The sequence below is a fragment of the Stenella coeruleoalba genome (assembly GCF_951394435.1).
Source record: "Stenella coeruleoalba genome assembly, chromosome: 8".
Lineage (NCBI taxonomy): Eukaryota > Metazoa > Chordata > Mammalia > Artiodactyla > Delphinidae > Stenella > Stenella coeruleoalba.
Genome location: NC_137154.1, coordinates 99379021 through 99403411, shown reverse-complemented (window position 1 = coordinate 99403411; position 24391 = coordinate 99379021). Strand labels below are relative to the sequence as shown.

At 39.8% G+C, this 24391-nt stretch overlaps 1 protein-coding gene and 1 pseudogene across 6 annotated transcripts in view; one reads left to right on the top strand and one right to left on the bottom strand.

The window, feature by feature from the left end:
* The window catches only part of MSANTD2 (Myb/SANT DNA binding domain containing 2), a 29001-nt gene that overhangs the window by 1081 nt on the left and 3529 nt on the right, over window positions 1-24391 (top strand). Inside the window, exons 1-3 of one of the 5 annotated variants that reach the window (XM_079929123.1) lie at window positions 11006-13987; window positions 17891-21980; window positions 23579-23639. In XM_079929123.1, the coding sequence (XP_079785249.1) occupies window positions 21905-21980; window positions 23579-23639 (137 nt within the window). In that variant the 5' untranslated portion in view covers window positions 11006-13987; window positions 17891-21904. Of the gene's footprint in view, window positions 1-11005; window positions 13988-17890; window positions 21981-23578; window positions 23640-24391 lie in introns of those variants that run through there. The other 4 variants (XM_079929126.1, XM_079929122.1, XM_079929124.1 and 1 more) reach the window with 4 other exon arrangements.
* Window positions 66-17518, bottom strand: LOC307189826 (endothelial cell-selective adhesion molecule-like; annotated as a pseudogene). Its single transcript has 3 exons — window positions 17509-17518; window positions 7417-7638; window positions 66-7248 (listed from the first exon to the last, which is right to left on the bottom strand). The product of its transcript is annotated as an endothelial cell-selective adhesion molecule-like (transcript).

Genomic DNA, 24391 nt, shown 5'->3' with positions numbered 1-24391 from the left:
TGGGGCAGCGAACCAGAGGCAGAGAGAAGGCGGGGAAGCGGGCCTCGGGGGCGGGGGCCGGTCTGAGCGCAGGGCTCCCCTCCGGGGCCCGGTGGGCGATTCGCATCTCCTCCGCCTTTTTCTTCTCTCCCTGGGAAGGGGGCTTTTTTCCAGATGGCCGCCAGCCCGTAGGTTTCCTGAGTTTGAAGTTGGGCGTGCCTGCCGCCGCCCCTCTTTCTTGCCAATTGAGGATGTTCTTGCGCTCTGAAGTTGGTAGTTTCTCATTGTGCGGCGGGCGGCGGTCCCCGTGCTGCCCGCGCCTCTCGCCCCCACCGCCGGGGCCCCTCGCTTTGTTCTAGGCCGGGGGCTCCTAGGCAGAGGCTTACCGGCCGGGGCGGGATGGAGCAAGGGTAGAAGAGCGGGGCCGCTGAGCCCCCAGTTTAGGAATTTTCAAGTGAGTGGCAGGGGCAGAGCCGTACGAAAGGCGCCTTCGGACGATGGCCTTTGTGTCAGTCGTCTTGTTTCCGACTTCAGCTTGCTTCTAACTCGAAGGGCGACCAAGTCTTGAGATGCTTTGGAGAATTGAAAAGGCTCGGTTGTAGCCAGATAGTGTATTGCTTTCGTGGAGTTAGGAGCAGACAGTTAGCCTGGCTGGTAGTTGGTCTGGAATTTGGAGTGTGATGCCTGCAGAGTTAGGTTGGTTTGAGGCCCTGCTATGTTTCTGACTAAACTCCTTGAAAGCCCGTTTTCCCCTGCTTTAGCTGTTGTGCCGGCTGCGGTGACAAGTAAAGTTCTCACTGTGCATCTGGCCATCCTTGTGTACCTGAATGTTTAAATACAGAGGCTTAACTTAGGCTAGAAATTTCACCTCCAGCCGGGTTATCGTTTTGCTCTTGCTACTGACTTTTAATCTAGGAGTTCAGATTTGTAGTCTTGGCAGATACGGAGTTGTTTTTTAGGTAAGCTGGTTCCCTTTTCACAGTGTCTGCTAAAAGATTCTGGTAGGATTCTTGCTCCCAGTTTTCACGGAACTCCTTCTTGTTCAGAGTTATAGTATCTGTGTGCTTCTGGCAGGGATGACACTTTTTGGGGAACTCCTTGGGGGGTAGAAACCCAGTAAGAACTATCATACTCACACTAGAGAAGGACATTGCTCCAAAGTTCCAGAGATCTTGGCTCAAGTAGTGTTCATCTGAGGACATTGTTGCTTAGAAAATTTGGTCCAGAGACCAAGATATTTCAAACCTATTAACTGTTGTTCAGGGAATTTGACACCCATTTCTCAATTACAAAATTAAATTGGTTTACCTGATAACATGTACCTCTGGGTTCCGTCCCCCCCTCCCCGCCTTTTTTGAACAAGGATGTTATTAAAGTGATTAATAGGTAGGATTAAAGTAGTAGCTAATAGTAGCCACTGTTCTCTGAATCTCACTTGTTGTTCTGTTCAGGGTTAAATTTGGGGGAGAGTTTTTGCATTGTACTGTTTAGCATCTATCCATGAACTTTTCTTGAGTTTAGAAGTGCACTTTAGGTATTTGTAATTTTTCTAGCTTTATTGATTTTTGTCCATAGAAATTTCCCAATCAAAAGGAAACAGTGTCTTATCCAAAACTCACTACTTATAAATGTCACTGATTATAAAATTGTTTCTCAAATAACGAGGAGATCTTTAGTTGGGTTGCATCTTTGTCCGGTTATGAGAAACATAACCTAAAGCAAGGAAAGGAGATAAAGTGTCTCTGAAGAATTTTTAAAAGAGGATTGTCTTATCTGTCTCCAAACAGATAAGATCAAATTGACCTCAAGCTCTTAGACTATTTTGAGACTATGTAGATGATGGTGATGGGTTCTCTGATCCACAGCAGCAGTTGGCAAGGAGGGTAGATAACTGTTTTTTGTTTTCTTTTTTAAGTGCTCTACTCCTTAAGTCTGATTTCAGCCAAGGAACCAGACTTCTTCATTAACAATGTAGGTCTTTCCTGCCGGAATTATAAGCTCCGTAAGGACAAGTTCTGGTCTCTCTTATTCACAACAGTATTTCCAGTGCCTAGCACATAGTAGGCACTGGATACATATTTGTTAAGTTCACCAAATAAACTAAGTCTAGAAGGAGAATTTTGGAAAGTATAGAAATCTAGAGCAGTGTTACTCAAACTTTAACCCCAAAACATAGACTTTGAAACCCAATTTGAAAAAACTGCATTAAAAACTAAGCTCTGTCCCTCTAGGAGGCTTAATATGAATGTAATCTTAAGCATAGAGGGACACGTAGTCACTGAAATCATAGCCTTACACAATTATGAGGTGGATGTCCAAGTACTCCAGATTACATTTATGAAAATAAAAACACAACCTTAGAAAATTCTCAGAGAATCCCAAACCCCTGAAACAAATCTTTCGATCCTAGTTTCAGAAATGCCAATTTAGAACAAGTAATTCAGAAATCTCCTTCACTTTATCGTGTTAATGAGAACTGCAAAAAGAAATTAAGTAATCCTTTTTGCTTTAGAATTTGAAAAATAGAAACAAAGTAGTGCAGTAAGATATGGACCTGGAAACACATCTTGTTTAGGCTAATGTAGCTCACTTAAGTGTGAACTCATGTCAGAGGCTCCCAGGGAAGGAACACGATGTGCGTCAATTACATTTCTGGTCAAATGTATTTAAATATCTATCAAAATTCAATTATGAAGACCCAGTAAATAATTTCTTCTAAATTTGAAAGGAAGCATGATACATAGTAACTTCAGTTTTTCCCTGAAACTTTCCCTTAATCATAGTTTCAATATATTGATGTAGCAGCCTTCACCTCATCATGTGAAGGCAACAGCAAGCTGAGTCCTGTCGCAGCCTCTTCGCGGACCACCTTCCTGAGTAACCTTAAAGCACGTCACTTCCATTCTCTGGACTGTGCCTCAGTCCTCTTATCTATACAGAGAAAGTATTAAAGTTTTAAATATTGAAATTGAATTAATGACTCTTGGATTTTGCTACCAAAGTACTGTTTTTAAATACTCTCCAAGCGAATATGTATATTTCTAAGCACACAGAATTTTAACTTAAAGTCAGATATAAACTTTTTTTTATTGCTGCAAAGACTTTCATTTTGAAGTCTGACATGTCCTGTTATTGGTATTTGTTCGGCCATTTGGATAAAATGGATGTGTTTGAGACTGCCTTGCTACACATGTTATTGTTTGGTTCTAAAGTTTTGTTGCCTTTTGTTCGTTTGCCAGAAGAAATTTAGTCTGCTAGCAATTTCAGCCTAATTTTGGAGTCAGATTAACAAATAGGTGGTTTTCTGTTCTTTTCTGTAGACCTTGTCTTCATATCTCCATTCGCCAAATACTTGAGTGTTTACTGTCTGCTAGATGTTAGGACGAAGAACTGTAATATACAGTCCGAGAGCTTACAGTGCAGTTGAAGTCTGTAAACACACAACCAAAGTTAAAAAGCTGTACAAGACAACACAGGGGATAGTATGCAGTGCAGTACTTGATTGAGTGTCGAGTGACAGAAGCAGACAATAAGTGTGATAACTGCAAGGGAGGGAGAGATCTCAGCACAGTCCATACTGTAGTAGTTGAAAGACCTATCTAGACTTGGAATTCATGGAAGCATTCACTTCTGAGCCAGATGCTGTATTCACACTTCAGTCAGCTAATCTGATGCACTGCAAAGCCCATTCTCAAGCCCCATATTTTTGGGTGTTCTCCAAAAATTTGCCTCTTGAGGTTTGGCTTTATGTCTTTGAAACAGATGTGTACTTTTAGCTCTCCCTCAAGTTGAAATGCAAGGTGATTGTATGACCTGAAAAACTTGTTTTTGCTGGATCGATGCTGGTTGCCCATCAGGTAAATTTAAAAGTGGTAGGGAGTCTTCTGCCTAGCAAACAAGATGATTAATCTTTTAGGGACTTTGCTTAGATCTGTTCATCATAATTCATCATAATCTTTGGAACAAATATTGTACTTTAGCAGACAAATCACAGTATAGTATATGTGGTCTTCATTTTAGCTGTCAAGACTTGTCGTTATTTGTCTGTGAGAACCAATAGGGCAAAGATAACTTGGAGCCCAAAGATACCATTGTCCCTGTTTAAGCATTTTAAGACTGTGTATCTCTGAGGACTCTTCTCTGGTGTTTGCAGACAAGACTTTCCTTCTGCATTATCGTTGAAAGATTTTCCAGAAATACGGTATACCACTCAGAGAGTTGGTAAGATTTAGTGAGATTTGTCTCCTTCCATTTCTGTTGTTCTAAAGTCATTGCCACCCGAAAGCTTGTGCGTTCCAGTGTTTTTGTCTGCTTGTGAATCTGACAAAGGCTTGATATGTATCCTAAAAGAATAGACCGTCCTAGACTCCTAGCCATACATTTATATTTAGGCTTTCAGTTTTGGAGGTAAGGGATCTAGTAAGCACATGTTAAAACTGTGCATGAACAGGCAGGCATCTGAGTTTATTTCCTGGAGTTTTGGGAAGTCTACTGAAGAGTGGAGTGAAATATTCTGGATCCTTCATTAAGAGGATATATAAAAGGAAAAAAATTAGAAAATCCATAGTACAAAACAGTGTAGTTCAATAAAACTTTCTGTAATGGTGGAAATGTTCTGTATTTGCTGCAGTTCGGTGTGATAGTCACCAGCCACATGTGGCTGTTGAGCTTTTGGAATGTGGCTAGTGTGCTTGAGGAACTGAATTTTTAATTATATTTCATTTTAATTAATTAATTTTTAAATTATAAATAACTACATGTGGCTGCTAGTGGCTACCATATTGAACAATGTAGGTAAAAAGTTATTATTCAGAATATTAAAGAAGTCTTTATTTTATGAAAGGATTCTCTTGGCTATACACTCAAACCTCCAAAAGGAGCTCAAAGTTTCTTCTTCTTGCCCTCCCTGTCTCTTTACCCCTGAGGAGGAGGAACCTCGTAGAATTCAAGAGATATGGTCCACCATCACAGGAAGAGGAACTTTTCCTGTAAGGAATAAAGTAGTATAACCTGAGTTGGCTGGAGCAAACCATGTCATATTCTTGGTTCTCTAGGACAGTGCTGTCCAATAGAACCTTCTGTGGTGATTTGAGTGTTCCGTATCTACACTCTCCAGCAGCCACTGTGCAGTAGCCACTGGCCACAGGTGGTGATTGAACACTTGAAATGTGACTGTGAGACCAAATTTTTAATCTCAATTAATTTAAATTTAAATAGCCATATGTGGCTAGCTAGTGGCAATTACATTGGCCAGAACAGCTTTGGAATAATGGTGATCAAACTTTTTTGCTTATGTACTCCCCAAAGAGTTTTGAAATCCGTGCACTCTTGAACATTTTAAAGCTGACATTAAAATTTTTTCATCATATGTTTGAAAGTTTATGGGAAATTAACAGGATATAGGACATATTAAATCTAGTATGAGTAAGATGAGAATTGGCTGTAAAATTTATTGAATAATGTACCCTGAATCTGAAAGATTCACTCCAATTCTTATCTATAGGTTTTATCAAATATACCTTGAAAATGTTGATGATCAGACAGTATTCCACTTACATTTAAAAATAAACAGTATCACTAGCCTATATTCCTTTGGCTATTCTAAATTCAGCAGCCAAGCTTCATGCCTAAAAAATACATGCAAGACTGAGAATGACAGGAATCCCTAAGGTTTAAGGTGCCTTGATCAGTCATTAAAAAAGGCATATAGGTACCACAATTAAAGACCACTGCTTTAGAACTTTGAGCGTCTTTTTGATATCCTTCTTGGTAGACGTAGAGGGCCTGGGCCCTTGAATTCCACTGTCCATAGGAAACAGGAGAGAGGTGTGGAGCTTAACGGTTGGCTGAAGTCCAAGCACCTGGGGGAGGATTTGGAAATCTTACCCATTCCCTGTCATCAGACTCATCTGACAGATTCATCACAGGGTTTCTTTAAATACTAAGGTCTGAAATAAGGACTTCATTTCTTTTTATTATTCACCAGCAGATACTCGAGTGCCTCCTGTGGGAGGCCCTGGAAATACAGCAGTGTACCATTTACTGCCAAGGCGTCCGCCTTCCAGGGCAGGAGTCAGGCTGCTAAAGCGCCAGTACTGTGACCACGGCCCGGGTGTTGTGTGGACATTAGGCTCATGGTGCTGCAGGCACACACAGGGAGGGCATGTCAATTTAGGCTTTCAGGAAGTGGATCGCGAGGGTGAGGGGGGACTACACTGGGCAGAAGAGAATAGAGATGGATCACTAGTTGGGGTAAAAGCCCAGAGGCAGCATGGCCTAGAGTGGTGCAAACTGCAGATACAGTGAAATCTATTTTGTCCAAGAATCCAAAGTTGGAAGCATCCAAATAATGCAGTTCCAAACATTTTAAGTGATCAGCTATTTAAAAAGTCATGCCTTTCCGTTGAAGAGCAGTTTGCCGTAGCGCATGAAGGTATGCTGTAGACACCATGAGTGACTGTTTGGTGGTGTCATCAAGGACCTTGTCAAAGGGTGGAGCCGATAGTTTTGGGATAACCGCAGACATACCAATTCTAGAAATTTATATGTTTTGATAAATAACTTTTATAGTTTGAATTGCAGTTATGCAAATACCCATTATCTAGCTCATTCCTTAATTTATATACTAGAAAGAAAAAACAAAGCAATGCATCATTTTGAACATACAACAAGAAGAAATATATTTTACCCTGTGGCCTAGTACTCACGTAACATACATATATGTGCATAAATATATACATGTATATGTATAACTGAAACAAATTTCACAAAATAATGCTTATATAGCATTTACTATGTGTCATCCACTGTTCTTAGTGCTTTACAAATATTAACTTATTTAACCCACATAATGACACTATACTTAACTGTGCAGTGCTCTCTGGTATGTTCCACCCTATTTGAATGCAGATCTTCTAGCCCCAGCGCCTCTTGAGTAACCTAAGTCTGCAGTGCAGCATGTGCCGGCACCTGGCAGGGCCTCTTTCTCCAGCTCCCCACCACCACCCCCGGCAGTGCTTTTCAGCATTGCCTCCCCTGGCACCCCGGCCCCTCTGGTACGTCATCTTTCCTCTACCCCAGCCGCACTCTCAGTGTCTCCGGAAGTTCCCTCACCTAAAACAGGTGCAAAGAAGACCTGGGAGGATGGGGGCGACCGCACCCACTGGTATTGGGCAGCGGGCTTACTCCTTGGGGACTGGCAGCTCAGGGTCACGTTGGTCCCCACGTGGGGCATGCCCCGGAGGCGGCAGGATGGAGGAGCTGGAGGAACTGGGGGAGGGGAGACAGGTTAAAAACTCACATCCGGGGGCCAGCGGCTCCCCTCCCCCGCTCCCACACACGGACCCCCCGTCACTCTGTTTGCCCCTCCCCCAACCTTCACACTCAGTCGCTTGGGGGAGAGACCTGCCCGACCTCCCATGGGTGCCCCTCACTTACCCAGCACAGTGAGTTCTAAAGTCTTGCTGCTGTGACCTCAAACAGTGCCTTGACTATCTTGCAAGTTCACAGAACAGAGGTAGGGTCCGGAGTCTTTCTCCTGGAGGCCCTGCAGCTGCAGTGACACATTCCGGGAGGGCATGGGGTAGACCAGGGATGCTCCAGGTTTGCTTGATGTGACCCCACTGATGTGCGCCAACACCTGGTGGGCGGGTGTCACACCTCCCCATTATTACTTGTCTGCTCTGTGCCCAGGGCTCAGCTAGTCCCCCTCCCCCAAACTGGGGGTCTTCAAATGCCCCTCAGCTGCACCACCGCTCTAACCTCTACCGGTTCTCCATTCACCCCTGTCTCTCTAGCTACCATCTCACTGCCCTGGGTGCTCTGCACCAGAACAGGTCCTGTTCCCCTGGGCGCTGTCTCTTCATCTCCCACTTGGGGTGTTTAGAAAGGTGCCCACAACTCATTAAAATTGCCCAACGTACTGATGGGCCAGAACCTGCAGTTAGATAAGAGAGGAATGGAAGAGAATGAGGTGAGATCAAGTTGAGAGATCATTGTGCTACTGTAGACTTAAGGTATCAAAACTCCAGAAACATCATTAAGGTCATGTCCCAGATATTCTGGTGAAATATTTTCTACTGTGTAGTTCTAGACAGCTGGAGCCTAGGGTTTGAGGGAAAGGGTGAAAGGAGGTGGGAAGCAGTAAGAAATGAGACAGGAGACATAAACACGAGGTCAGATGATGGGCTAAGGAGTTTGGACTTTATCCTAAATTATCAAAGAATTTTCAGCTGGGGAGTGGCATGGTTCATCTTAGGTTCCAGAACTGGCTGTAAGGCGGAAAATGAATTGGAAAGGGTGAGACTGGAAGCACAGAGACCATTTAGAGGCTCCTTGCAGTGAGCTAGACAGGAGGTGAAATAAAGCAGTGGCAGTGAAAATGAAGAGAAGAGAACAGATTTCGGATATACCAAAACTAGTGGAGCTGTTTCGGAGAATCTGAAAATCCTAATTTATTGGATTTATTAGATCTTAACCTGGCATACAACTCACTATGTACTTCTCTACCAGCTCACCCAGAGGATTCTTAGTTGTAGTCCTCAGAGACCATCACAGTACCTCATAGCCGAAGTTTTAAGAATTGGTTCTTTTTTTTTTTAGCCTTGCCACATGGCACGTGGGATCTTAGTTCCCCGACCAGGGATCAAACCTGTGCCCCCTGCAGTGGAAGCGCAGAGTCCTAACCACTGGACCTCAAGGGAATTCCCTAGAGTTGGTTCTAGAACCCAATGAGATCCAACTAAAGCACTGTTTTAGGGCAGTCCTGTCTGTGTTACATCCAGGCTACGTACAGACTCTTTTGATTCAGATCTAAAATTTCAAATGTTAATTGTCATGCAGGCACTCTGAAGTCTGCTCATATCACTAGGATGAGGTGGAATAGCAGTCTCCTGTCCCCTGCCCTTTGGATGGTTGTATCTGTGTAATGTTTACAAAATGTTAAAAAAAAATGGGAGAAAAAACTTCTTGAGTTTCAAAAACAAAGACCAGTACCATAAAAAGCTCTAGATTTTAGACAGTTGTTAGGATTGCCCATTGATTATTAGGTAGTCTTTAATCTTATTTCTGTTGTGGGAATTATGCAATGTGTTCTTCTGCCTGCTGTTTACCATTGCAAAAACTCCCTTCAGTGTTCAAAATGAATGCTTAATGACTCTGTACCTCGTGTGCTGCATATGTTACAAATTATCTGGGGTTTGTAATCTAAGTGGCGTCTCCCCCCTATTGTTCTGAATAATTGAAAAATGTCTTCATATTGGAATAAGGCATGTATTTAAATATGTATAATTCTTACCTATTCGTAGTTGAGAGAGTCCTTGAGAGCCAATGGAAATACTTTTTTTTCTTGGCACCAATCAAGTGAGTGTTACCTTGTCACTTAGTGGGTGGGATGTGGTGTTATTTCTTAGTAAAATACAGACCTGTGTTTATTCTCAGACATCTTAGGAATAACAGCCATCATCTTATTTTTATATATGTGTTCTTGGCTGTATTCATAAATTACATTTTTTGAGCTACCAAATAATACTTCATTCAATATAAAGTGATACAGTAGAATGGAAGTTATTTACCTAGATATGTTTTCTAGTTGCATTTTCTCAGCCTGTGTAAGATGACTTTGTTGTAATAGCCTGAATTTTTGAAACTCACAATGTTGTTTCTCTACTATCTACCTTCAGATTACTTCATTTATCCAAAAAGTCAATTATGTTTGTACTTGATATTAATAAAACCAGAATAAAGTTCATACCTACCAAAACCTGCTTTTATCATTATTATTTAAAATTTACAAATACTTTTCTCTGAATGGATAGAGCTGGTTTATGATTTAGAAAGAAGAGTGTGATAGGTCAAAAAGTACCTTGACCTTATATTTGACCTCTCAACTGCCACATACAGTCTTAAGGAGTTTTCATTTATTCATTCATTTAGCGAAAATCTATTGAGCCACTTCTGGGTGCCAGGTACTGGGAATACTTCAATGAATAAAACTGAAAAAAAACCCCACCTGTCTTCAAAGAGCTTATATTCTGGTAGAAAACAGTATATTTTAAATATGCTAATTCAAAACAACACAATTAGAAAACCGCTCAAATATGATACTCCTTTATATCAGCCTCATTGACCTTAGAAAGTTTGAGCTCTCTACCTTTCATTATGCATAAGAAATAGAAATTCATTTGCCTTGGCTTTATTCAGAATGATTTACATGATTTCATATTACACCTTCTTATTGTGATACGTTCAGTTGTCACTTTTACCCCTCCAAGCAGCAAAGTGCCATATTGTTGGTATTCATGCAGTCATTGGATAATAAGCACGTCTGTGCTGGTCCTGAAGGTGCAGTTTTCAGCAGAAATAGGTAACGTTCCTTCTCTTTTGTGCAAACTAGCAAACATGGTTAATAGTTGGACTTGAGAAATTAGAGTTGTGCCAATTTTAGAACAATATAAAATATTTTTAATATAAATTACGTAAACCACATTACAAAATTAAGAGAAAAAAGCAAGGGAAGAATTTTACCCTCTCCACTGTAGCATAACTACGTATCTGTGAAGTGTTATTTTTTAAGAAGCGGTGAATCTGATTTTAATTCCAGTAAAATTTCCATGCACCAAAAATGAGAGGTCTCCATGCTTTTTGTTTTATTGAACTCCAAGAAAATATAAAGGTCATTCATACTTCTTATTTGATTCATGCCTGCCACCTGCTTCTTGCAAACAGGTTGCCCAGTGAGTGAGACCAAATCCTCACTCTGGATGGGTAGTTAGGATTCCTTTTTTCTCCCTTGTTTATGTATCAGTGTGTTAGTCACCATATTCTTGCTAAGACTATAAACCTTTGAAAATGGTTAAATGATTGGCTTTTAACTATAAATGAATAAATATGAAGTTGAAGCTGTGATGACAAAGCCAGGTGTTTATGAAACTTGACTAATGTGTGGCAAAAACATGTTTGTATAACAATGTTACTTAACATGTAACAAACCTAAATCTAAACTTTTACTTATAGATTTCACGTTATTAAACAAAACCAACTTTATACAATATTTTTTAAGTACTAATAAAACTAAAAAACAGAAAAATCAAGTGAGCATTCTTTTAATATTGGATGGTGTAGTTCAGCTGAAACTTACTTGCTTTTCCAAACAAGGTTCTGATACTGACTGCTACAGTAAGGTTCTTTTGAGTTTGTTATTCTTACCATATGCTTAGTGATAAAACTTTGCTGCTACTTTTTCTCTACTTGAACTGACCTTTACATAAGGCACCTTGGTCTCCAAATGGTCGGACTATCATTTTTGTAATAATAACAAATAGTTAACATTTACTGAGTACAGGCTATTAAGCAAACACTGTTTTAAATGCTCTGCTTGAATTTTTTCATTTAACACAACAAATCTATGACGGAGGTACTGTTTTTAGCTCCACTTTACAGATGGAGAAATTGAGGCAGAGAGAGATTAATTTGTCTCATGTCACAAAGCTAGCAGGTGGTGAAGCCAGACTAAGGAGTGTGACTCCATGCTCTTAACCACTTGATTTTACTGTCACCTTGTGAATTATCAGCCCACCTTTATTAAAATTTGACAGTTGAACTAATATTTTGGCAACAATGAAATCATAAAGTCATAAATGCCAAAAATACCAAAATCACATAGCAACACCCAGATGGACATCATTGTGCTCATACATGCTTCTTGTCATAGAAATGAAAACACAGATTTAAAAAATTCTTGCAGATAATTCATGGTGTCCTAAGTTTGTAAACACAGTGAGAAACATTGATTTGGAAGTCCCAAGGAAGAATTTAAAACAAATGTTGAAACATAAGACTTTTATTGTAGAAGGCTCATTCAGTCATGCATTCAAGCCTTTATGTACGGGATGGTATTTATTGGACTACCAACTGCTCTTAAAGGAAGGAAGTTTGACATTATAGAAGGAGAAACATTTACAAAGTAGAATTACTTTTTGACAGTAAAAGTGGGTAAGGATGTGGCTTACCAAAGGAGGCCACGGAGTGTCCATTATTTTATGCCTGCCATTGTTCACCTGATGTGTAAATGATTTGGATACTCTTCTTAGAGATGATGAGGATGAGACACTGTCTTGTATAATATAGATATACAAAGAAGGGAATATGCATATGAAGAAAGCTAAAAACAGAATCAGAAAATGAGAAATCAGAGTACAGGGAGTATAGCAGGTAAATATGGTTACTTCAGCTAAATAGTAAAACGAGCTATGAACTTCCCGGCAACCATGGCAAAAAGGTAAATACAGTGACTTTCTGTACTTTTCAATGTCTGCAGGAGAGAAGCATACCAGGTCCTAGTTTTGAAAGCTAAGATGAATTTGCATTAAGGACACTGTGATAGTGACCTTGGATAAGCTCTTACCTTTCTCTTAGTTCTCTTTTCTTTTACATAGCGATGCATCACATATCTTCTGTGATATGTAATATACTGCCCGGACCCCTCCTCCAGGAATGAGACACTGGTGCATCTCCACCAGCTGCCTGGAGCACTGATTGGTGATGGCTTCTGGTTGGATTTCTCCCAGGACTTTCCCGTTGCCCAAGGTTAGGCTCCCTCTCCAGTGGCATCCAGGACCCAGTGATTGGTCAGTGCTGAAATACAAAGGTACAGCCTCCTTGCCTCAATCCAGGGCAACTCTGAAGGGTCATCCAGGTTCCATACTTCACTTTAGGATTAACCGAGGCCTCTGCTGCAACCGTGAGTTACTTCAACTCGTCTCTCTACCCCATCCTGCTCCTCGTTTGCTCACAAGTGCTGTTCTGAAGAGCCCTCCGCTCTAAGCCTCCTGCACGGTCTCCTCAGTGTCTGTTTCCTGGGACCCTCTCTTTTAGCCTTATTGTAAAAATTAGAAATAATAAGTGTAAACTGCTTACCCCAAATCTCAGCACATGGTAGGCACTGAGAAAATGGTGGTTATGGTTTACTTTCATTGCATGGGACATTGAGCCACCTGTGGAAATGTTTTGATTTTTGTAGAAGGTACAGACATTTTTTCATACGGTGATTGCTTTTAGCAGTCCTCATAAAGGTAAGAGTAAAATATAAAAATGCTACCAAATGAGCTATAAAAAGTGTTATGATTACCTGAATTTCTTTCTGACAACTTCCTAAATAAGTTCAGGTTGCCCAAGGACAGGCGCCTAAACTTAAAACAGGCTTATTTTCAGATTTTTCATAGAAAGTTTATATGTCAGGATGTGAAGATGTATTCTTTTCATGCATTTATGACCTATAGTTTATACCATGTAAATGCAAAAAAAAATTTTTTTAAACCCTTTTAAAGTAAGTTAATATTTACCAGGTTTTAACAGTCGACTGAATCTTGACTTAATGCTTGTACCCAGATATCTTGATGGAGGATTTCTAATAACCTTACTTTTTAGATGATTTTATCTTAGATGTCCAAATTAACTTTTTTTTACAACCAAATACATAAAACTTACTAATGGGAAAAAATCTGTATTGTAAGTTATCTTTGCATCATAGATGGTAGTTTTTAGTAACAAAATAACTACAAAACAGAGAATCACATGGTCACCATACGAAAGGAATCAAGTGACCTGTTTCAGGGGTGAGCCTGCTCTGCATAAACATTGGTCTCATGAGTATAAGAAAGTACCTTTGTGTTTGGGAAGCCATACAATATTGTAATGATAAAGGTCCGTGAGGATTTTTGGAATGTGTGTGTATGTGTGCACGTGTAATGCCTAACCTTTAGACACGGCTGATTACAGAACAGTCATTGCGTGATGCACGGCGTTTGTATGGCAGGACTTTAAAGATGAATGGCTGTCACTGCTATCCTAGATATATTTTAGGTAATTCTCTTGAGTGTGTTTTCTAGTTCTCACATACTAATAAAAGTTACCATTTTAATATCATCCAAATACTACTTCTAGGTGGTGCCGTGGGATGGGAAGTACTGAGAAAAGATTCAACAGAGATGCTAATGTAGCAACGTCAGAGGTAATATAGGAGGTCAGATGAAAATAACCTCTAATTCAAGTCAGTGCTTTACCAAACAACTGATTTCTTTTCCCTTTTAGGTGGGAAGTTCTAGATACATAGTGTTATCTGACTATGTTTGATGACTAACTACCTGCTGCTTTTGTCTGAAATAGTTAAGTAGTTCAGTAAACCGTAATATTTTTACCTGTCTTGTTCTAAATGGAGAAGCCCTTGAAGATGTCTAGAAGGGTTCTTGTATCCCAAAGAAGCCCTTAAACATGACCATACATACTAGGTATAGATTATCTAGTATTGCTGCCAATATGAGATTTTGTATGAGTATCTGTATGATTTACATACAGAGTAGAGTTAAAAGCTCTATGGCCATATGAGTATAGTTCCTTGAGCAACGAAAGGTATTTGGTTCTGACAATTAGTATTGTCCTCCTTGAGGGCTTTTTTCTTCATAATCTGAATGGATTACGACCCTCAGCTCCTAGCATGGAGGAAGCTAGAAAGCTTAGGAGTTGATACTCAGTGAGAACAAAACTTCCTGAATGATTTGTTCTATGCAAGTATTTCTTCCTCATGAAGACATACTGACCAGTTATAGACACAAAAGTGAGTCGTTGATAGGCAGATTCGGGATGAAATGCAGCTGATAGAATTCAATCCTGGACAGTTCCCCACAAAGACTAAGGCTCCAGAGAGGCAGGAGCTCTTGGTTTCTGGTGGTCATTCTTCTGTCTGACCCTGTTAAAATCCAGGAAGCAATTGAATCCTTTTTCCTTTTCTGTCTTTGACAGAACTACTGTCAAAGAATATTATATTCTTGAATATTTTATTTAATTTGTAAGGCATAAGAAATAATAAAATTTGGACAGGGTTACAGAGCTCCATTTGGCAGGTAATCCCGCCCGCCCCCCCAAAGAAAGTGTAACATGGTAGATATTTAAAAATAGCCTTGCCCTCTGTTGTTAGTCCTCCTTTGTTACAAAGAAATTAATTTGCTTTGCTAATTATAACTGTAACTGTTTTATACCCTTTAGGGCTCCTACTTTTTTCAAAAGGTTTTAGGAGTCCTACCTACCGTGGGTTTATTGATTTTTATAAATATAATCCATCGTTGTGGTTAACCAATGAGTTTCCTGATTTTCTTTGCTAAGAAATGTTTGATCTTCTTGGTAGTGATTTACTACTTTAAAATTACCTCAATTCATTTAATAAATATATATTGAACAATCCTTATGTGATAGGCACTATTCTGGGCTCCGGGAAACAGCGAACTAGGTAGACATAACCCCTACCTCATGGAATTTACAATCTAGTGGAATAGCTTTCTTAGGATACAGTAACATTTTGTGAGTGGCATTTGGTAATTTTTCTATGCAAATCCCTTTTGAAGGAATACTCACTTGTCTTGGGGCCTCCACTCCGCATTTGTTAATTAGACCTAGATGATCTCTAAAGTTCTTTTCCATTCAAAACTTCTCTAATGTTTTGGAGGTTGGAACCTGGTTTGCTATCAGAGCGTTGGGCAGCTCCACCCGCTCTCTGTCAATCAGTGTATTACAGAAAGTTTTAGAAAAGAGGCACTTGGCAAGGATGGTGACACAGATAGGTAATTAATAGTATTAAGTGCTGCAGGAAAGTCAGATGAGTTAAGGACAAAGTTTGAGGACCGTTGTTCTTAGTAATTAAGAAGGCATTGCTGACCATGACAGTTTCAGTGGAATAATGGATCAGATTTTGATCCCATTGAGTTAAGGATTGAATTAGTGTAGACATTGCCTATTCCTTTGAGTCCCTTTAGTCTTCAGGCAGTGTTAAAATGGGGAAATGTTAAGGCTTAGCCATTATCCACTAAGGAAGGTAGTCAAGACTTACTTTCCTATACTTGTTTCTAGTTGTGTGCATTTCCCTAAGTTGTTACCTTAGGTAATTTATCTAGCATCTCTATTGATAAGTTAATCAGATAGTGAATGATCAAGTACTATGTGCTACAACTGGAACAGATGATCAGCATGTTATGAATCATTTATTATTGTTTAATTGCCACTTCAGAAAAAACATTTCTTCCCCAGCAGGTAGAAAAAAAGCGCTATATTTTTGTGAAGAGTAAGTTGATATCCTTGTATGCTTTTACTGATAGAAATTGTTTCTTTCAAGAAATGGCAATTTTGCTAATTTACCTCTTAAAGGAAATATTAATGCTGCTTTATCTAAATGAGCAGGATACTGAGGAAACTGGAGAAGTTATTCTTGAACTGGCCCCAGTCTCCAGACTCTCTTGTAAAACCTATGACACACACTAAGTCTAACTCATTTTAGGGTTTCTGACTAATACCTATTATATTTTTTTACGGAAGAAACAACCACATGGCGTAGAGCTGAGTTTCTTAACCGAAGGTTCTTGTATGAGCTCTTCAGAGAGTCCATGTTCCCCATGACATTGTGTGGAACAGTTTTGTATGTGTGTTCTTCTGGGGAGGGAATCCAGGACTCAAAAAAGTTAAGAACCTCTGCTCTGGAGTGGAAAAGGAAAAGGAAATCTTAAGAATAAAAAGGTTTCTCACTTGCCAAAACTTCTGTAGCACTAAGAACCGGGGAGTGTGAAACAAGTGCTGTGTTTTTGGTTTTGGTTTTCCTCTTGGGGTTTTTGGTTGGTTGGTTTTAAAGAATTAGGTGATTGGCAAGTCAGTTTGCCAAATTTTAATGTACAGAAAACCTAAGAAAGCAGGTAGTAAAGCTACTACTGGCCCCAGATGGATTTTACCTTAAGTGACTTCCTCATCATTAGTTACAGCTCTGTGTCAAAAATATATATAGCAATTTATACTATGTCCTTAATATCCCTCTTACTGTGCAGAAATGTTTTTACAGTTGTCTGCCATTTCAGGGGTTTTTTCCCCCCTGCATTTGTGCTCACAGAAAATAAAACTTAAGAAATCTTGAGTCTTTCTTACAGATATTGAAATAAACTCAGTATTGTTCTGTTGCCTCAGTTAACTAAGAGCAACTAATTGCAACACAGTAAAGCAGTAGCTTTAGTTTAAAGGAAGAGGATAGATCTATTTCACAAAGGCTTCTTTTGCTTTGCAGTACACATCTGCTTAGGCTGAGGTACTGTTCTTAACACTTAGAAACAGTCACTGGAGATTTGCTCCCAGTGTAATTTCCCCTATCTCTTGTGGAATATAGTATGTGATTTTTAAGATTTTGTTTGCAAATAAGTATATTCTTTATTTAATCATTTGGGTTAAAGAATTTTAAATTTAATCACATTTAGTCGGCAGAGGGTTAAGATAAACTATAATATGTAAGTCATTTCTCGTATGGCCAGTTTGACAACGACATTTGAAAATCTGTTTCACTGCTTGTTTTTTCTTATAACACTGTTTCCTGCTGTTATAACTAAGCTGTCCTCCCTGCAGTATGACTGTTTTCATCTGACATCTTAGACTGATCATGCCGGTGTTTTCTAAACAACACGTTTATATGGCAGTTATGCCTTATTTCTGTTCCTCCCTGTTACATACCCTGTTCCATCGATAGACAGGTCTGTTAGAACAGTGGTTTTGTCATGGTGATGATTTTATGATTGTATGAAATGGGGCACATTTTGAGAAAATGATTGAGCCAGTAGCAGAATTGGTTGGCCTGTGCTCATATGATTTATTTAGCTTGCTTCCTTCTTTGCCATACCAGGGAGGAATTCTATTCTCCCCACTTCTTGAAAGTCAAAGGAGGGATTGGAGGACACTGAAACAAAAGAAACCTTATTTGTATCCCCAAAGTAGCTTATATAATATCAGGAAGGGCTTTGATGAAACCACTGGCCCTACTTAAAGATCTTATTTTCCAAGCCTTTCATTATTTTATTTGCCCTTTTCTGAACTCTACAATTTCCCTCTCTTGTAGCTGGTTCGATGCCCAGAACTGAATGCTGTGCTCCAGCTGTGGCCTCACCGGTGCTGAATAGAGAGGAAGAGCCACCTTCATAGCTTACATGTGATTCCTCTGCTTATACAACCCAATACTGGATTTACTTACTTTGGCAAGATAGTTGCATTGTGCACTGTATTTAATGTTACGTGTACTGTAACCCTGGGTCTTTCTCTGCATTGCTGCCGTTAAACCCCCAATCCTGCCAATCTAAAACTCCTGCCTTTGTTTCCCTGCCCCATCCCCTACCTCCAGACTCCCCTTACGTTCATCCACAATGAATGTCATCTTTATTCTCTCATTTTCTTTCACTGTAATCTTAAACTTTGGCAAAACTTTCCCTCTGTCTATAAATTGTCAGTTGTCAGCCATCTGATTTTTCTCCCTGCTTTGGTAATGGGACGTCCTTCACGTCTTTCCTGTGGTACTTTTCCTTTCCTAGTCATTGAACACTTGGCACGGTGGATTTACCAGGCATTCACTTGGCATTTCTTCTACATCAAATACCTTTGGACTTCTCTGATCTGACCACGTGGTCAGGTTGTTTCCTATACTTCAGTTCTTCTGTTCAGATTTTTTTGACTTCTCCTGCCCTCTATCCTTATAACTTCACTTAGGATATAGTATTATCTCATAGCTCTTGTCCCAGGGAGGAGACAGTAACACTGATTTACCATGGACATTCCTAACAATAAGGAAAGTGTTCTTCTTCACTGTGACTAGAATAGTCTTTAATAATTTCAAGCAAATTCTTTCCCTTCTGAGATCTTAATTTTTAAAAAAATGCTAGAGCTAAGTGACTATAAATTTCTAAGATGAGTGAGGTAAAGGAAGAAGGAAGAGAAACAAGGTTTTTGTGTTGAACAGGAAATGGTTCTCCAAGGAAGCTGAATTGAGGTTCTTGTTGGGTTTGGTACAGCTGTCCAAAATGGGAGGCAAGACTCCGTTTTTCCTAGATTCCAGAGCATTATCTTAATCTAAGATTTACAGTAGGTGTTAAGTTGGTTTATTTAGGACTGTTGACAGAGACACACAATCACTTAGTTATATGCTTTGGTTAATCATGTAGAGTGTGGAAAGTGTAACCTTTTCTGATTTATTATGGATGATAAGGATTGGAAGGTCTCCATATGTCCTTTTTATCCATTTCCAAAGTCCCTCTCGTTTATCTAAATACCAGTGTTTCTTATAGTAGCAGTCAAGCTGATGTTTAAGTTCCTGCTTTTTTTTCTTAGTTGATATGTGCTATTTAAACAGCCTCTCCTTGGATCTGTGGTCTTTACTGAATCCAGAAGATACGTCTTTTGCATGTTTACGTCTTGAGAGAGTTAAAGTCAATTTGGAAATCTTTCAACACATCAGATGCCTATCATATGGATTTAGGAGTTACCAAACATTTTGCATTCAGACCCCTAATAGATATTTTACATATCAGCATATTGCACTATTAAAGTGTATTTCAAAAGTACACTACAAAGTAAGAGGGGGCAAGATCTGTTAGGCTTTTTTGATGAAATATAAAATATATCATCTGACTATTCTTCCATATCTAGAATGCTTAGATATTTCTAGTTTCCTTATTCATAATTACACAAGCCAAGTGAAATTTTAAGCTCGATTCGGTGGTTTCAGAGAAAGTAAATCTTTTCTGTGGTTTCCCACCATATGTAGTGTCAAAGATTGGTGGCTTTGCTTACGCCTAGGTCACGTCCTAAGTGTGGCCCCTTCCTTCAAAGGAATGTTAGTTTTATTCCCTGACTTCTGAAATAACCCTCCATGACAGATCCAGCTGGGCTCTTTTGTGTGCTGAATGCCTTTCTCTAGGCGGCCAGTAAGTAGTGAGCAGTGGCATGGTTTCCATCTCCATTTATGGCCTTGGAAGGGTGACAGGGACATGGCTGGGACTCTCCATTTACGGTCCTTGCAGGAGCTGAGAAGAGTGGCTGGGGTGTTCTTGGAGGGCAGAAAGTAGACATTGTGAGATAAAAATAAATAGGAGATGTTTGCAATTCAAATTCCAGTCCCTGGGGGGAGGGCAGAGGGCACCGGGAAGGGGAGTGTGTAGGAAGTCAGATGAGATCTGCTGCAGGCATTTGTCTCCTTCCATTGGAAGGGTTGCTCATCACACGTTTCCCAGGTTCATTTCTGATTTGTTCCAGAAAGTTGTGTGTTACGTACTTGTGACTCTCCTTTACAAAGAGAGAGGAGGAACACTAATTAAAGTGTGGCAGAAACCTAACTTCTTTAAGGCATCATTTGAGGCACCAGAAGAAATCTCCAGAAAGGGAGAATGAGGCAGGGGATAGGCTGGCTGGTTTTAGGAGGGGGTGACTCTAGTCACTCCTCTGCTTTTGTCAGAGGGAGATCATCATCCGTGTCTTAGGTTTATTATTCCTTTTGCCTGTCTGGATTTCTGGCCTCGAGGGACAGATCTGCAAAGTATTTGACAGAGTGTCTTCCTGTAGCTTATCAACTGCGATTTAAAGGTACTGAACTTCCGAGGAGGCCCGATACAGATTATTCAGAGTTGTTTTTGTTTGGCGAGAATAGAGGACGTATTGGCTTATGGAGAGTCATCTCACATTCAGGAGAAGTTTATGGTCCGGCTCATGTGTGTAAAGTAAGCCTGAGGTGAACTTGTTTGGCACAGCTGAGTTAGAAAGTATTTGGAGCCACCAGAGAAAAAGGGTCTTGTCTGTCACGAAAATCCTCAGAGTAAAACCTAGTAGAGTGGAGAGGAGAGTAGAAGGAACAAAAGGAGACAGCGATGGGACAGAGGACGAATGTAACTAAACTAAATTTGGAACTAAGGCACAAGGACTGGGACTAAGTCCTTGATTTATCTTTTGAAATGTCGTGTAAGATAGCATAAGATGTACCATGAAACGAAGGAAATCCTCAGAAATATGCGTTAGAAGACCACGAAGCAAGTTGAAGCGTTGTGCAAGATAATAAATCTATCCAGGTTTCATCTGCGGATTTGCATAATGATATTTGCTGTGTGCCACAAAAAAGAAGTGAAATCACACCCTTCCACCTCACTTCCCCCGCAAAAGGAAATCATGGGCTTCGTTTGTTGGTGTGTTTGGCTGGCGGCTTGAGTTGGTAGAATAGACTAGTGTTGTCACTGGCTAATTTCTAGATGTAGGTATTAGTGTATCTTGATAATTGATGTCTGAGACTGGGAATCTGTAGCATTATTGATTTGATCTCTTTTAAATTTTAGCAACTTCCCCAAAGACAGAGTGAGTTAGTAAAGATTATGGACTATGTAAGTAACAAGTTTTACCAGCTGATTTGTTTAGGCAATTGTTTTTGCCCTGTGTTCCTTCTTATCAAGGGTAAGGAAGGTTATATTCTTTGCTTTGGGAAATTCTTCTTTCTGTCCTCCCTCCCCTCACTTTTTCCAAATTCTGGGCACAAATAGCAGCTCTTTCTTTTCTGTGGCAGGTGTGCATCCTATTGGCTGGCTGGTATTTCTTGTTTTCCTTTTTTTTTTTTCTTACTCTTTTAAAATGGGGGTGGGGGTGTACAAATACGTGTATGGGACACATGCAATAATGTTGTAATGTTTCTTGTTGTTTAATGGATAATTAATTGCAAAGTAATTGTTTGAATTATAACATGTTTGAGTAAATGCTAAATTAGTATTTTTTTCTAATATAATCATGAATTTAAAATCTAGCATTCCTGTAACAATGTGTCTGTGTTTGTCTGTCTGTGTCTGTCTAATAGTAATTAATATCTGTGGTCCGTACCTGGAAGAGGAAGTACAGCTTTAAAGGAATAACAAAAGACTTTGTGTCTTAGACCCTTCGCAGGTGTTACAGTCGGGTGAAAGAACATGGTGTTGGGAAAAGAAAGAGCAGTTACACATTTGAACAGTTGGAACAGGTGTTTGGTCAGGGAGGATGGGATGCTCAGCCCTGCCAGCCTGTACTTATTAACAGTAGTGGCTTGTACCAGGAGCTGGAGTCAGATGGCAGCACTATGGAGGAGTATTCACAGGAGGACTGGGGAAACCACAGTCAGGATCTCCACGGCTATCCAACAGATCAGGAATTGGGTAAGAGAGCCAGTATCTATGTTACTTCTGTGTGTGTGCACGCGCACGCGCGTGCACGTGCATATGCATATCTTTATATGTGCACAGGTACTTCATATCTGTAATATCTTCTTATACCATTCCCACTGACAGCACAACGCATATAGCCAGTCTATTTGGGGCAATTTGGGCATCCTTAAACTACCAGCCTAGAGTTTAGTGACTTGGGTTCCACAAAATTCCTAAAGACAGAAGAATTCCTAATTCTGAGCTGCACAAGGAAGCTCAGTGACAGGCTATGCAATTAAAAATATCCTGCACCTCTTAGTTCTAAGATGACTGCTAAGAGTGTTGACTCTTGGCTCGACTGGTATAGATATAACTGTCTTTTCCTTCCTTTATCCCCAATACTTTTATTTTTCCTGACTGTGATTTGCAAAAGGTCCCTTTCCAGGCTTCAGTCTGAACAATCAATGAAGGGAAGCCTTGGTTTGAAAGGAGCTGATATTTGAACATTATCAGGGATCATACTCCTTCAAACTCTGTAAAGGATCCCATCCCAACAGTAGCTGGAATGATTTATTCCCAGTCTTCACATTAAAAATGGAAAACAAAACTCCTGGCCATCAAATCTAAACTTGTGTGGACTAATTAAGAGGGTATATGTAGTTGTTTTTCTTTTTTCCTTTCCGTAAATGCTCCAATTTTAGTTTTCATAATTTGCAAGTACTAATCAAGTTTCTGCTGCAACCTTTGTACATTCATAGCAAGTTGTGTAATGAGTGCTTACTTATAAGTAAATGTTCTCGCTCTCCAGTGAAACTCAGGTAGCCCCCAAGGAAGGATAAGTAGAGTTGGTACTATAAATGTGCCTCCCTAGCTTAAGACAAAAGCCAATGGGCACTATGTTACAGAACTCCTGATGACAGAGAAATGCCTAATTCGAAAGAAAAAGGATTAAATGTTAATATTTCTTGTGAATGCTGTATCTAAAGGAATCTCTCAAATATCAGAAGAGAGAGGGAGCGAAGAGGTTATAAAACTGTAAGACTAACACAATGTAAGAGAGAGAATTGATGACTAGAAGAATAAGAAGGGCAGATGCTAAGTGATCACTACCTCTTAATTTCAAAACGGTACTAAGATCTAAATTACTTTGGCATCCTCTAACTCTGGTTTTGCTGGAGAGAGTTAAGTCACCTAAACCTTTGGGGAAAAAAATGACATGCATAGTATATATTGATCCTGATATTAGGGGAATAATTGCTCTCTAAAACCTACATAGAAAGTCTAAATAGAACAGAATTATTTTCATTCTCGTTCCTTTAAAAATCATGTTTGCCATGAAATTAAGCTTTAAGCTCCTAGCTAGAAATCCACGGGTGACCTTGAAGAATTTTATACTTGTAGAGCTGGTTTCTGATCTTGCATATAAATGTATGCATCTCATTATGTAAGAGTTATATTTATAAATCTGGCATTGGACAGTGTTTGACACTAGAATTAAGTTCTCGCATTGGAAAGCATGGAACAAACAGTAGACATATAGCTGCTCAGCTACATAAATGTATGCCACCACTTAGGAAAATATAACTTTTTTCAAAACCTCTGTTTTTCAGATGAAATACCTGTCACAAAGAGAACATTAAAAATAAAACAAGAGTCTTCTGAAGAAGCACAGTAAGTAGATGTTCCACCTTTCTACAAAGTGTATTTACCTAAGTTTAATGACAAAAGTCTTGCTGTAATGAAGCATGCTATGAGAGTTACAGCCATGCCACTGAGAGAGCATGTCTAGTTGTTCTTCCTCATCTTTTTAGCCTAAGTTTTCCAGTGGTTAATCCAAAATGTTGAGAATGTTGTATACAACAAGAAGAAATAAATATATGAAAATAAGCGTGTTTATGGTATTTTCCTGTGTGTGCATGTGGTATTTGGATGTTTAAATGTGATACAGAGATAAGTCACAGGGCCCAGAGTTTGTCTGGGGTTAAGTGAAGTGATAGGAGGGCCAGAGGGACACTTAAACTCCTTATAATATTCCATTTTGGGACTCAAAAAGCAAGTGCTTAGGAACTACAGGGGAGGCCCAATTGACGTAACTAGGGATGAACTCAAGCTTCACAGAATTGGTGTCACCAGTCTCAGACCCCCTGAACTTTTCCCACGGTTGGAACTTCAGAAATACAACAGACAGTTCTCAGGAACTGTTTCAATAACTGGATGTAGTTCTCATTGTGCTCCATAGCTGTGAATAGCTCATCTGAGGCTTGAGCCCAGGGAGCTTCAGGCTGAGATCAGATCAGTGGGGCAGGAAACTGACAGGCTCTGCAGAAATGTCCTGTGTGGCTCCTCTACTCCAGGTTTCAGCTCACAGGGTGAGAGGGTTCTAAGAGGCAATTCATTTCCCAATGCAACAGGTTCCTCAGAAC